The sequence below is a fragment of the Argopecten irradians genome, chromosome 9 (genome assembly GCF_041381155.1).
Source record: "Argopecten irradians isolate NY chromosome 9, Ai_NY, whole genome shotgun sequence".
In the NCBI taxonomy this organism is placed as follows: Eukaryota; Metazoa; Mollusca; class Bivalvia; order Pectinida; family Pectinidae; genus Argopecten; species Argopecten irradians.
In genome coordinates this window covers 9,618,679-9,633,911 of record NC_091142.1, presented here as the reverse complement: position 1 = coordinate 9,633,911, position 15,233 = coordinate 9,618,679, and the positions used below count along the sequence as shown (strand labels likewise).

General features: G+C 40.7%; 1 protein-coding gene across 1 annotated transcript in view; it reads right to left on the bottom strand.

The window, feature by feature from the left end:
* The window catches only part of LOC138330509 (phosphatidylinositol 4-kinase alpha-like), a 69,826-nt gene that overhangs the window by 11,944 nt on the left and 42,649 nt on the right, over window positions 1–15,233 (bottom strand). The window contains exons 36-37 of the mRNA XM_069278078.1: window positions 15,027–15,161; window positions 9,984–10,007 (exon numbers count right to left, since the gene is read on the bottom strand). Coding sequence (XP_069134179.1) covers window positions 9,984–10,007; window positions 15,027–15,161 — 159 coding nt within the window. The remainder of the gene's footprint in view (window positions 1–9,983; window positions 10,008–15,026; window positions 15,162–15,233) is intronic.

Sequence of the window (15,233 nt, the reverse complement as noted above, 5' to 3'; positions counted from 1 at the left end):
ACTACAGTGGTGACACAGTAACAACTCCATCATATAGACTACAGTGGTGACACAGTAACAACTCCATCATATAGACTACAGTGGTGACACAGTAACAACTCCATCATATAGACTACAGTGGTGACACAGTAACAACTCCATCATATAGACTACAGTGGTGACACAGTAACAACTCCATCATATAGACTACAGTGGTGACACAGTAACAACTCCATCATATAGACTACAGTGGTGACACAGTAACAACTCCATCATATAGACTACAGTGGTGACACAGTAACAACTCCATCATATAGACTACAGTGGTGACACAGTAACAACTCCATCATATAGACTACAGTGGTGACACAGTAACAACTCCATCATATAGACTACAGTGGTGACACAGTAACAACTCCATCATATAGACTACAGTGGTGACACAGTAACAACTCCATCATATAGACTACAGTGGTGACACAGTAACAACTCCATCATATAGACTACAGTGGTGACACAGTAACAACTCCATCATATAGACTACAGTGGTGACACAGTAACAACTCCATCATATAGACTACAGTGGTGACACAGTAACAACTCCATCATATAGACTACAGTGGTGACACAGTAACAACTCCATCATATAGACTACAGTGGTGACACAGTAACAACTCCATCATATAGACTACAGTGGTGACACAGTAACAACTCCATCATATAGACTACAGTGGTGACACAGTAACAACTCCATCATATAGACTACAGTGGTGACACAGTAACAACTCCATCATATAGACTACAGTGGTGACACAGTAACAACTCCATCATATAGACTACAGTGGTGACACAGTAACAACTCCATCATATAGACTACAGTGGTGACACAGTAACAACTCCATCATATACAGACTACAGTGGTGACACAGTAACAACTCCATCATATAGACTACAGTGGTGACACAGTAACAACTCCATCATATAGACTACAGTGGTGACACAGTAACAACTCCATCATATAGACTACAGTGGTGACACAGTAACAACTCCATCATATAGACTACAGTGGTGACACAGTAACAACTCCATCATATAGACTACAGTGGTGACACAGTAACAACTCCATCATATAGACTACAGTGGTGACACAGTAACAACTCCATCATATAGACTACAGTGGTGACACAGTAACAACTCCATCATATAGACTACAGTGGTGACACAGTAACAACTCCATCATATAGACTACAGTGGTGACACAGTAACAACTCCATCATATAGACTACAGTGGTGACACAGTAACAACTCCATCATATAGACTACAGTGTGACACAGTAACAACTCCAGTGACTACAGTGGTGACACAGTAACAACTCCATCATATAGACTACAGTGGTGACACAGTAACAACTCCATCATATAGACTACAGTGGTGACACAGTAACAACTCCATCATATAGACTACAGTGGTGACACAGTAACAACTCCATCATATAGACTACAGTGGTGACACAGTAACAACTCCATCATATAGACTACAGTGGTGACACAGTAACAACTCCATCATATAGACTACAGTGGTGACACAGTAACAACTCCATCATATAGACTACAGTGGTGACACAGTAACAACTCCATCATATAGACTACAGTGGTGACACAGTAACAACTCCATCATATATAGACTACAGTGGTGACACAGTAACAACTCCATCATATAGACTACAGTGGTGACACAGTAACAACTCCATCATATAGACTACAGTGGTGACACAGTAACAACTCCATCATATAGACTACAGTGGTGACACAGTAACAACTCCATCATATAGACTACAGTGGTGACACAGTAACAACTCAATTAACAACTCCATCATATAGACTACAGTGGTGACACAGTAACAACTCCATCATATAGACTACAGTGGTGACACAGTAACAACTCCATCATATAGACTACAGTGGTGACACAGTAACAACTCCATCATATAGACTACAGTGGTGACACAGTAACAACTCCATCATATAGACTACAGTGGTGACACAGTAACAACTCCATCATATAGACTACAGTGGTGACACAGTAACAACTCCATCATATAGACTACAGTGGTGACACAGTAACAACTCCATCATATAGACTACAGTGGTGACACAGTAACAACTCCATCATATAGACTACAGTGGTGACACAGTAACAACTCCATCATATAGACTACAGTGGTGACACAGTAACAACTCCATCATATAGACTACAGTGGTGACACAGTAACAACTCCATCATATAGACTACAGTGGTGACACAGTAACAACTCCATCATATAGACTACAGTGGTGACACAGTAACAACTCCATCATATAGACTACAGTGGTGACACAGTAACAACTCCATCATATAGACTACAGTGGTGACACAGTAACAACTCCATCATATAGACTACAGTGGTGACACAGTAACAACTCCATCATATAGACTACAGTGGTGACACAGTAACAACTCCATCATATAGACTACAGTGGTGACACAGTAACAACTCCATCATATAGACTACAGTGGTGACACAGTAACAACTCCATCATATAGACTACAGTGGTGACACAGTAACAACTCCATCATATAGACTACAGTGGTGACACAGTAACAACTCCATCATATAGACTACAGTGGTGACACAGTAACAAGTAATAAACAACTCCATCATACAGACTACAGTGGTGACATAGTAACAACTCCATCATATAGACTACAGTGGTGACACAGTAACAACTCCATCATATAGACTACAGTGGTGACACAGTAACAACTCCATCATATAGACTACAGTGGTGACACAGTAACAACTCCATCATATAGACTACAGTGGTGACACAGTAACAACTCCATCATATAGACTACAGTGGTGACACAGTAACAACTCCATCATATAGACTACAGTGGTGACACAGTAACAACTCCATCATATAGACTACAGTGGTGACACAGTAACAACTCCATCATATAGACTACAGTGGTGACACAGTAACAACTCCATCATATAGACTACAGTGGTGACACAGTAACAACTCCATCATATAGACTACAGTGGTGACACAGTAACAACTCCATCATATAGACTACAGTGGTGACACAGTAACAACTCCATCATATAGACTACAGTGGTGACACAGTAACAACTCCATCATATAGACTACAGTGGTGACACAGTAACAACTCCATCATATAGACTACAGTGGTGACACAGTAACAACTCCATCATATAGACTACAGTGGTGACACAGTAACAACTCCATCATATAGACTACAGTGGTGACACAGTAACAACTCCATCATATAGACTACAGTGGTGACACAGTAACAACTCCATCATATAGACTACAGTGGTGACACAGTAACAACTCCATCATATAGACTACAGTGGTGACACAGTAACAACTCCATCATATAGACTACAGTGGTGACAACTCACAGTAACAACTCCATCATATAGACTACAGTGGTGACACAGTAACAACTAGAAAAGTCCATCATATAGACTACAGTGGTGACACAGTAACAACTCCATCATATAGACTACAGTGGTGACACAGTAACAACTCCATCATATAGACTACAGTGGTGACACAGTAACAACTCCATCATATAGACTACAGTGGTGACACAGTAACAACTCCATCATATAGACTACAGTGGTGACACAGTAACAACTCCATCATATAGACTACAGTGGTGACACAGTAACAACTCCATCATATAGACTACAGTGGTGACACAGTAACAACTCCATCATATAGACTACAGTGGTGACAACTCACAGTAACAACTCCATCATATAGACTACAGTGGTGACACAGTAACAACTCCATCATATAGACTACAGTGGTGACACAGTAACAACTCCATCATATAGACTACAGTGGTGACACAGTAACAACTCCATCATATAGACTACAGTGGTGACACAGTAACAACTCAATTAACAACTCCATCATATAGACTACAGTGGTGACACAGTAACAACTCCATCATATAGACTACAGTGGTGACACAGTAACAACTCCATCATATAGACTACAGTGGTGACACTAGTAACAACTCCATCATATAGACTACAGTGGTGACACAGTAACAACTCCATCATATAGACTACAGTGGTGACACAGTAACAACTCCATCATATAGACTACAGTGGTGACACAGTAACAACTCCATCATATAGACTACAGTGGTGACACAGTAACAACTCCATCATATAGACTACAGTGGTGACACAGTAACAACTCCATCATATAGACTACAGTGGTGACACAGTAACAACTCCATCATATAGACTACAGTGGTGACACAGTAACAACTCCATCATATAGACTACAGTGGTGACACAGTAACACACAGAACAACTCCATCATATAGACTACAGTGGTGACACAGTAACAACTCCATCATATAGACTACAGTGGTGACACAGTAACAACTCCATCATATAGACTACAGTGGTGACACAGTAACAACTCCATCATATAGACTACAGTGGTGACACAGTAACAACTCCATCATATAGACTACAGTGGTGACACAGTAACAACTCCATCATATAGACTACAGTGGTGACACAGTAACAACTCCATCATATAGACTACAGTGGTGACACAGTAACAACTCCATCATATAGACTACAGTGGTGACACAGTAACAACTCCATCATATAGACTACAGTGGTGACACAGTAACAACTCCATCATATAGACTACAGTGGTGACACAGTAACAACTCCATCATATAGACTACAGTGGTGACACAGTAACAACTCCATCATAACGACTACAGTGGTGACACAGTAACAACTCCATCATATAGACTACAGTGGTGACACAGTAACAACTCCATCATATAGACTACAGTGGTGACACAGTAACAACTCCATCATATAGACTACAGTGGTGACAACTCACAGTAACAACTCCATCATATAGACTACAGTGGTGACACAGTAACAACTCCATCATATAGACTACAGTGGTGACACAGTAACAACTCCATCATATAGACTACAGTGGTGACACAGTAACAACTCCATCATATAGACTACAGTGGTGACACAGTAACAACTCCATCATATAGACTACAGTGGTGACACAGTAACAACTCCATCATATAGACTACAGTGGTGACACAGTAACAACTCCATCATATAGACTACAGTGGTGACACAGTAACAACTCCATCATATAGACTACAGTGGTGACACAGTAACAACTCCATCATATAGACTACAGTGGTGACACAGTAACAACTCCATCATATAGACTACAGTGGTGACACAGTAACAACTCCATCATATAGACTACAGTGGTGACACAGTAACAACTCCATCATATAGACTACAGTGGTGACAACTCACAGTAACAACTCCATCATATAGACTACAGTGGTGACACAGTAACAACTCCATCATATAGACTACAGTGGTGACACAGTAACAACTCCATCATATAGACTACAGTGGTGACACAGTAACAACTCCATCATATAGACTACAGTGGTGACACAGTAACAACTCCATCATATAGACTACAGTGGTGACACAGTAACAACTCCATCATATAGACTACAGTGGTGACACAGTAACAACTCCATCATATAGACTACAGTGGTGACACAGTAACAACTCCATCATATAGACTACAGTGGTGACACAGTAACAACTCCATCATATAGACTACAGTGGTGACACAGTAACAACTCCATCATATAGACTACAGTGGTGACACAGTAACAACTCCATCATATAGACTACAGTGGTGACACAGTAACAACTCCATCATATAGACTACAGTGGTGACACTGTAACAACTCCATCATATAGACTACAGTGGTGACACAGTAACAACTCCATCATATATAGACTACAGTGGTGACACAGTAACAACTCCATCATATAGACTACAGTGGTGACACAGTAACAACTCCATCATATAGACTACAGTGGTGACAACTCACAGTAACAACTCCATCATATAGACTACAGTGGTGACACAGTAACAACTCCATCATATAGACTACAGTGGTGACACAGTAACAACTCCATCATATAGACTACAGTGGTGACACAGTAACAACTCCATCATATAGACTACAGTGGTGACACAGTAACAACTCCATCATATAGACTACAGTGGTGACACAGTAACAACTCCATCATATAGACTACAGTGGTGACACAGTAACAACTCCATCATATAGACTACAGTGATGACATAGTAACAACTCCATCATATAGACTACAGTGGTGACACAGTAACAACTCCATCATATTGACTACAGTGGTGACACAGTAACAACTCCATCATATAGACTACAGTGGTGACACAGTAACAACTCCATCATATAGACTACAGTGGTGACACAGTAACAACTCCATCATATAGACTACAGTGGTGACACAGTAACAACTCCATCATATAGACTACAGTGGTGACACAGTAACAACTCCATCATATAGACTACAGTGGTGACACAGTAACAACTCCATCATATAGACTACAGTGGTGACACAGTAACAACTCCATCATATAGACTACAGTGGTGACACAGTAACAACTCCATCATATAGACTACAGTGGTGACACAGTAACAACTCCATCATATAGACTACAGTGGTGACACAGTAACAACTCCATCATATAGACTACAGTGGTGACACAGTAACAACTCCATCATATAGACTACAGTGGTGACACAGTAACAACTCCATCATATAGACTACAGTGGTGACACAGTAACAACTCCATCATATAGACTACAGTGGTGACACAGTAACAACTCCATCATATAGACTACAGTGGTGACACAGTAACAACTCCATCATATAGACTACAGTGGTGACACAGTAACAACTCCATCATATAGACTACAGTGGTGACACAGTAACAACTCCATCATATAGACTACAGTGGTGACACAGTAACAACTCCATCATATAGACTACAGTGGTGACACAGTAACAACTCCATCATATAGACTACAGTGGTGACAACTCACAGTAACAACTCCATCATATAGACTACAGTGGTGACACAGTAACAACTCCATCATATAGACTACAGTGGTGACACAGTAACAAATCTCCATCATATAGACTACAGTGGTGACACAGTAACAACTCCATCATATAGACTACAGTGGTGACACAGTAACAACTCCATCATATAGACTACAGTGGTGACACAGTAACAACTCCATCATATAGACTACAGTGGTGACACAGTAACAACTCCATCATATAGACTACAGTGGTGACACAGTAACAACTCACAGTAACCACTCCATCATATAGACTACAGTGGTGACACAGTAACAACTCCATCATATAGACTACAGTGGTGACACAGTAACAACTCCATCATATAGACTACAGTGGTGACACAGTAACAACTCCATCATATAGACTACAGTGGTGACACAGTAACAACTCCATCATATAGACTACAGTGGTGACAACTCACAGTAACAACTCCATCATATAGACTACAGTGGTGACAAAGTAACAACTCCATCATATAGACTACAGTGGTGACACAGTAACAACTCCATCATATAGACTACAGTGGTGACACAGTAACAACTCCATCATATAGACTACAGTGGTGACACAGTAACAACTCCATCATATAGACTACAGTGGTGACACAGTAACAACTCCATCATATAGACTACAGTGGTGACACAGTAACAACTCCATCATATAGACTACAGTGGTGACACAGTAACAACTCCATCATATAGACTACAGTGGTGACACAGTAACAACTCCATCATATAGACTACAGTGGTGACACAGTAACAACTCCATCATATAGACTACAGTGGTGACACAGTAACAACTCCATCATATAGACTACAGTGGTGACACAGTAACAACTCCATCATATAGACTACAGTGGTGACACAGTAACAACTCCATCATATAGACTACAGTGGTGACACAGTAACAACTCCATCATATAGACTACAGTGGTGACACAGTAACAACTCCATCATATAGACTACAGTGGTGACACAGTAACAACTCCATCATATAGACTACAGTGGTGACACAGTAACAACTCCATCATATAGACTACAGTGGTGACACAGTAACAACTCCATCATATAGACTACAGTGGTGACACAGTAACAACTCCATCATATAGACTACAGTGGTGACACAGTAACAACTCCATCATATAGACTACAGTGGTGACACAGTAACAACTCCATCATATATAGACTACAGTGGTGACACAGTAACAACTCCATCATATAGACTACAGTGGTGACACAGTAACAACTCCATCATATAGACTACAGTGGTGACACAGTAACAACTCCATCATAACGTCTACAGTGGTGACACAGTAACAACTCCATCATATAGACTACAGTGGTGACACAGTAACAACTCCATCATATAGACTACAGTGGTGACACAGTAACAACTCCATCATATAGACTACAGTGGTGACACAGTAACAACTCCATCTTATTGACTACAGTGGTGACACAGTAACAACTCCATCATATTGACTACAGTGGTGACAACACTACATGATGAAAACTCACAGTAGCTCCAATTACTTATTTCATGAAAATCCACGATGGCCACAGAGCAGTTATTTTGAATCTGCTTAGACGAATAGCTACATGTCAGATTTTGATGAATGTGGAACCTTCGTACTAAATCTTCGTACTAAACGCATCATTTTCTACCATCTTAATTGTATAAATTAAAGAAAATCGTATTGTTCAAATCTAAAGAATGATATTCCTCAGAAACTATAAATCTAAAATCTATCTGTTATGTAGTAAATTAATGCTTTCATTTGAAGAAATCAACAATAACTTAAAATTAACAAAAGTATAAATAAAAGTTACATGAGAAAATGTGTCAATTTTTCAAAATCTATTCTGAATTAGATATATTCAAAGAAGAATTTAATTTTATAATAAGTAAGAATGCAATGATTGAGGCATGACAATATCAAAGTGTATATGATTCATAAATAAGTATAGTAAGCCTGCTATTTAACTATACAGGGCATCGTATAGTGATGATAATGTAAAATACTAAAACTTTTATAATAATTAAAAATTGCAGAGGAAAGAAGCAACTAAATATAGTGTATCAAGTTTTGATCATAAAAGAGGGTGCACTAAAAAAAGAGAAAGACAACTCTGTTAGAAAATACTATTTGATATTAAATAGGAATTCTACATCTATCAAGTGTTCAAATAGACAACCAGATTTCAGAATTAGAATTAGTGTTTGATAGTCTGTCACAACCAGTCTTTCACCATTGACATCAAAAAGATTTTAGTGTGGGGATTCCAAATACCCATGAATGAAAATATTGAGAATAAAGGTGATTTTTGAATAATTAAAAAAAAAAAAAAAGTTCCGGAAGTCCAAAAATCCCATTTGATCCAAATATAAATATAATTGAAAATATCTATACGGTAACATGAATTGGTCATCAGTCAGAATGCATATTATGAAAGTAAAGAATTTTTTATGAAGCAATCTTAACTAGACTTGTATGTTAGGCAATGTTTCGCCTCCGTATGAAATGCAAACATAACAGGAATGAGGTAGACATACATAGTGTAATGCAATATTTCCATCCATTTCACTGTACAAGCCCAGCAAACACCTCTGGACATTCTTTGTTAAATATAAGATCAATAGCAGAAAATAAATGAATAATAATCAATATACTCAAAGCAAACTGGTTTACATAATTTGAACATTGTGCATCAGAATTCTATTTTTCCTGATTTTTTTAATAAACCTTGAGGACAGAAAAGATATCTATCCGTCACAAAACTCCAGTGTATTTTAAACATTGACGGTCAGAGAAGAAGATTGACCTTTAATCTTTGCCGAGTTTCAGTAAGACTGCAGTCAGCCGAGTGTGTTAATACAGTCGCCAGTGTATAGTAGCAATAGAGATTGTGCACAACAACCTACCGTTGGGTTTCTCATACTTGTGGCCTAAAACCAATTCCAAATATTATTTTAAAATTGGAACATCAGTTTTATCAGTTTATAGGCTGCTTGTGATTATGAATGCCAAGTAAAACTATTGATCTTTGGCAGAAAACTATGCCCACTGATTAATTGTGACACACTGTGTTATCATGGTAATCACAGTAATCAAAATTCTGTGGGACATTTCCCCTGGGACTTCATGGGACATTTCCTCTGGGACTTCATGGAACATTACCTCTGGGACTTCATGGGACATTTCCTCTGGGACTTCATGGGGCATTTCCACTGGGACTTCATGGGACATTTCCTCTGGGACTTCATGGGACATTTCCTCTGGGACTTCATGGAACATTACCTCTGGGACTTCATGGGACATTTCCTCTGGGACTTCATGGGGCATTTCCTCTGGGACTTCATGGGACATTTCCCAAGGGATTTCAAGGGACATCTCCCTTGGGACTTCATGGGACATTTCCCCTGGGATTTCATGGGGCACCTTTCCCAAGGGACTTCATGGGACATTTCCCCTGGGACTTTCCCTGGATGGGACATTTCCCCTGAGACTTCATGGACATTTCCCCTGGGACTTCATGGGACATTTCCTCTGGGACTTCATGGGACATTACCCCTGGGACTTCATGGGACATTTCCTCTGAGACTTCATGGGCATTTCCTCTGGGACTTCATGGGACATTTCCCAAGGGATTTCAAGGGACATCTCCCTTGGGACTTCATGGGACATTTCCCCTGGGATTTCATGGGGCATTTCCCAAGGGATTTCAAGGGACATTTCCCCTGGGATTTCGAGGGACGTTTCCCCTGGGATTTCGAGGGACATTTCCCCTGGGATTTAGAGGGACATTTCCCCTGGGATTTAGAGGGACATTACACCTGGGATTTAGAGGGACATAACACCTAGGACTTCATGGGACATTTCCCCTGGGACTTCATGGGACATTTCCCTGGTTTCATGGGACATTTCCCGGGATTTTGAGGGACATTTCCCCTGGGATTTCGAGGGACATTTCCCTGGGATTTAGAGGGACATTCCCCTGGATTTAGAGGGACATTTCCCTGGATTTCATTATGGGACATTTCACCTGGGACTTCATGGGATATTTCCCCTGGAATTTTGAGGGACATTTCCCCTTGGATTCAGAGGGACATTACACCTGGGATTTAGAGGGATATTCCCCTGGGATTTAGAGGGACATAACATCTGGGATTTAGAGGAACATTACACCTAGGACTTCATGGGACATTACACCTAGGACTTCATGGGACATTCTCCTGGGATTTCGAGGGACATTTCCCCTGGCATTTCAAGGGACATTTCCCCTGGGATTTAGGAAATTTTCCCTGGGATTTCGAGGGACATTTTCCTTGGGATTTCGAGGAACATTTCCCCTAGGATTTTGAGGGACATTTCCCCTGTGACTTCATGGGACATATCCCCTGGGATTTAGAGGGATATTTTTTTATTGTAATAATTACAATCATGAATAAGTTATTAATAACTATAATATACATTCCAAAAGTGCAATCTGGTTATTTCAACTTGTTCAAAATGTAGTTTAATTTATGAAGTCAACACCCCAAATAGTTTGACCTGTGAAAATAGCTGTCTTGATTTTACAGTATCAGGTAGAGTGGTGAGTGTGAAAAAGCTTGATTTTACAGTATCAGGTAGAGTGGTGAGATCTAGTGCTATATCCTGTCTGTAACACCTAAGTGGTGAGATCTAGTGCTATATCCTGTCTGTAACACCTAAGTGGTGAGATCTAGTGCTAATATCCTCTGTCTGTAACACCTAAGTGGTGAGATCTAGTGCTATATCCTGTCTGTATCACCTAAGTGGTGAGATCTAGTGCTATATCCTGTCTGTAACCTATATCCTGTCTGTAACACCTAAGTGGTGAGATCTAGTGCTATATCCTGTCTGTAACACCTAAGTGGTGAGATCTAGTGCTATATCCTGTCTGTAACACCTAAGTGGTGAGATCTAGTGCTATATCCTGTCTGTAACACCTAAGTGGTGAGATCTAGTGCTATATCCTGTCTGTAACACCTAAGTGGTGAGATCTAGTGCTATATCCTGTCTGTAACACCTAAGTGGTGAGATCTAGTGCTATATCCTCTGTAACACCTAAGTGGTGAGATCTAGTGCTATATCCTGTAACACACCTAAGTGGTGAGATCTAGTGCTATATCCTGTCTGTAACACCTAAGTGGTGATATCTAGTGCTATATCCTGTCTGTAACACCTAAGTGGTGAGATCTAGTGCTATATCCGTCTGTAACACCTAAGTGGTGAGATCTAGTGCTATATCCTGTCTGTAAACACCTAAGTGGTGAGATCTAGTGCTATATCCTGTCTGTAACACCTAAGTGGTGAGATCTAGTGCTATATCCTGTCTGTAACACCTAAGTGGTGAGATCTAGTGCTATATCCTGTCTGTAACACCTAAGTGGTGAGATCTAGTGCTATATCCTGTCTGTAACACCTAAGGTATATCCTGTCTGTAACACCTAAGTGGTGAGATCTAGTGCTATATCCTGTCTGTAACACCTAAGTGGTGAGATCTAGTGCTATATCCTGTCTGTAACACCTAAGTGTTGAGATCTAGTGCTATATCCTGTCTGTAACACCTAAGTGGTGAGATCTAGTGCTATATCCTGTCTGTAATCACCTAAGTGGTGAGATCTAGTGCTATATCCTGTCTGTAACACCTAAGTGGTGAGATCTAGTGCTATATCCTGTCTGTAACACCTAAGTGGTGAGATCTAGTGCTATATCCTGTCTGTAACACCTAAGTGGTGAGATCTAGTGCTATATCCTGTCTGTAACACCTAAGTGGTGAGATCTAGTGCTATATCCTGTCTGTAACACCTAAGTGGTGAGATCTAGTGCTATATCCTGTCTGTAACACCTAAGTGGTGAGATCTAGTGCTATATCCTGTCTGTAACACCTAAGTGGTGAGATCTAGTGCTATATCCTGTCTGTAACACCTAAGTGGTGAGATCTAGTGCTATATCCTGTCTGTAACACCTAAGTGGTGAGATCTAGTGCTCTATCCTGTCTGTAACACCTAAGTGGTGAGATCTAGTGCTATATCCTGTCTGTAACACCTAAGTGGTGAGATCTAGTGCTATATCCTGTCTGTAACACCTAAGTGGTGAGATCTAGTGCTATATCCTGTCTGTAACACCTAAGTGGTGAGATCTAGTGCTATATCCTGTCTGTAACACCTAAGGTATATCCTGTCTGTAACACCTAAGTTGTGAGATCTAGTGCTCTATCCTGTCTGTAACACTTATATGTAATGTACTGGTTTCTAGTACATCAATATTATAGAAGATTACTCAAGCAGTTATTATTATAATAAACACTTTATATCATATTAGCCCCTCCTATGAATTGACTCCCCTTTTGAATTTTTTGGGAGGGAGCTATAGGAGACATTTGCCTAAAAGATGCAACATATTCATGGCAAGAAACACTTAATGGAGTGTAAATAAAGTGTTTATTTCTGTATAGGATTTTCATGTGAATGTGATATTCGACCTGAATTAGATCAGTAATCACTTGAGGAGCGTTTAGAGTAGGTAACCCCCTGAATTAGACCAGTACTCACTTGAAGAGTGTATGGAGTAGGGGACCCCCTGAATTAGATCAGTACTCACATGAGGAGCGTTTAGAGTAGGTAACCCCCTGAATTAGACCAGTACTCACTTGAAGAGTGTATGGAGTAGGGGACCCCCTGAATTAGATCAGTACTCACATGAGGAGCGTTTGGAGTAGGGGAACCCCTGAATTAGACCAGTACTCACTTCAGGAGCGTTTAGAGTAGTGGACCCCTGAATTGGATCAGTACTCACAAGAGGGTGTTTAGAGTATGGGACCCCTGAATTAGACCACTACTCACCAGAGGAGCGTTTAGAGTAAGGGACCCCCTGAATTAGATCAGTACTCACCAGAGGAGCGTTTAGAGTAGGGGACACCTGAATTAGATCAGTACTCACCAGAGGAGGTTTAGAGTAGGGGACACCTGAATTAGATCAGTACTCACCAGAGGAGTGTTTAGAGTAGGGGATCTCCTGAATTATATCAGTACTCACTTGAGGAGCATTTAGAGTAGGGGACCCCATGAATTAGATCAGTACTCACATGAGGAGCGTTTGGAGTAGGGAACCCCTAAATTAGACCAGTACTTACTGGAGGAGCATTTGGAGTAGGGGACACCTGAATTAGACCAGTACTCACATAAGGAGCGTTTAGAGTAGGGGACCCCCTGAATTAGATCAGTACTCACATAAGGAGCATTTAGAGAAGGGGGACACCTGAATTAGACCATATTCACTTGAGGAGCGTTTAGAGTAGGGGACCCCCTGAATTAGATCAGTACTCATTTGAGGAGCGTTTGAGGAGCGTTTAGAGAAGGGGACCCCCTGAATTAGACCAGTACTAACATGAGGAGCGTTTAGAGTAGGGGAACCCCTGAATTAGATCAGTACTCACTTGAGGAGCGTTTAGAGTAGGGGACCCCCTGAATTAGACCAGTACTCACTTGAGGAGCGTTTAGAGTAGGGGACCCCCTGAATTAGATCAGTACTCACTTGAGGAGCGTTTAGAGTAGGGGAACCCCTGAATTAGATCAGTACTCATTTGAGGAGCGTTTGAGGAGCGTTTAGAGAAGGGGACCCCAGGAATTAGTTCAGTACTCACATGAGGAGCGTTTGGAGTAGGGGAACCCCTGAATTAGACCAGTACTCACTTCAGGAGCGTTTAGAGTAGGGGACCCCCTGAATTAGACCAGTACTAACATGAGGAGCGTTTAGAGAAGGGGGACCCCTGAATTAGACCAGTACTCACTTCAGGAGCGTTTAGAGTAGGGGACCCCCTGAATTAGACCAGTACTAACATGAGGAGCGTTTAGAGAAGGGGGACCCCATGAATTAGATCAGTACACACTTGAGGAGCTTTTAGAGTAGGTGACCCCCTGAATTAGACCAGTACTCACTTGAGGAGCGTTTGGAGTAAGTGGACATGCCGGAGTTGATTGTGTTGATCCATTTAGTCTGGTGCATCAGGTCTGTGGAGATTCCTGCACTCTGAGACATGGTCAGAGTATTGGTGTCACTGCCGCCCATATTTCCTGTCAAGGGAGACAACCAAAGGTAAAAAGGGGAGGTAAGTTTTGGTATGACACATATTCATGAGTACTTTC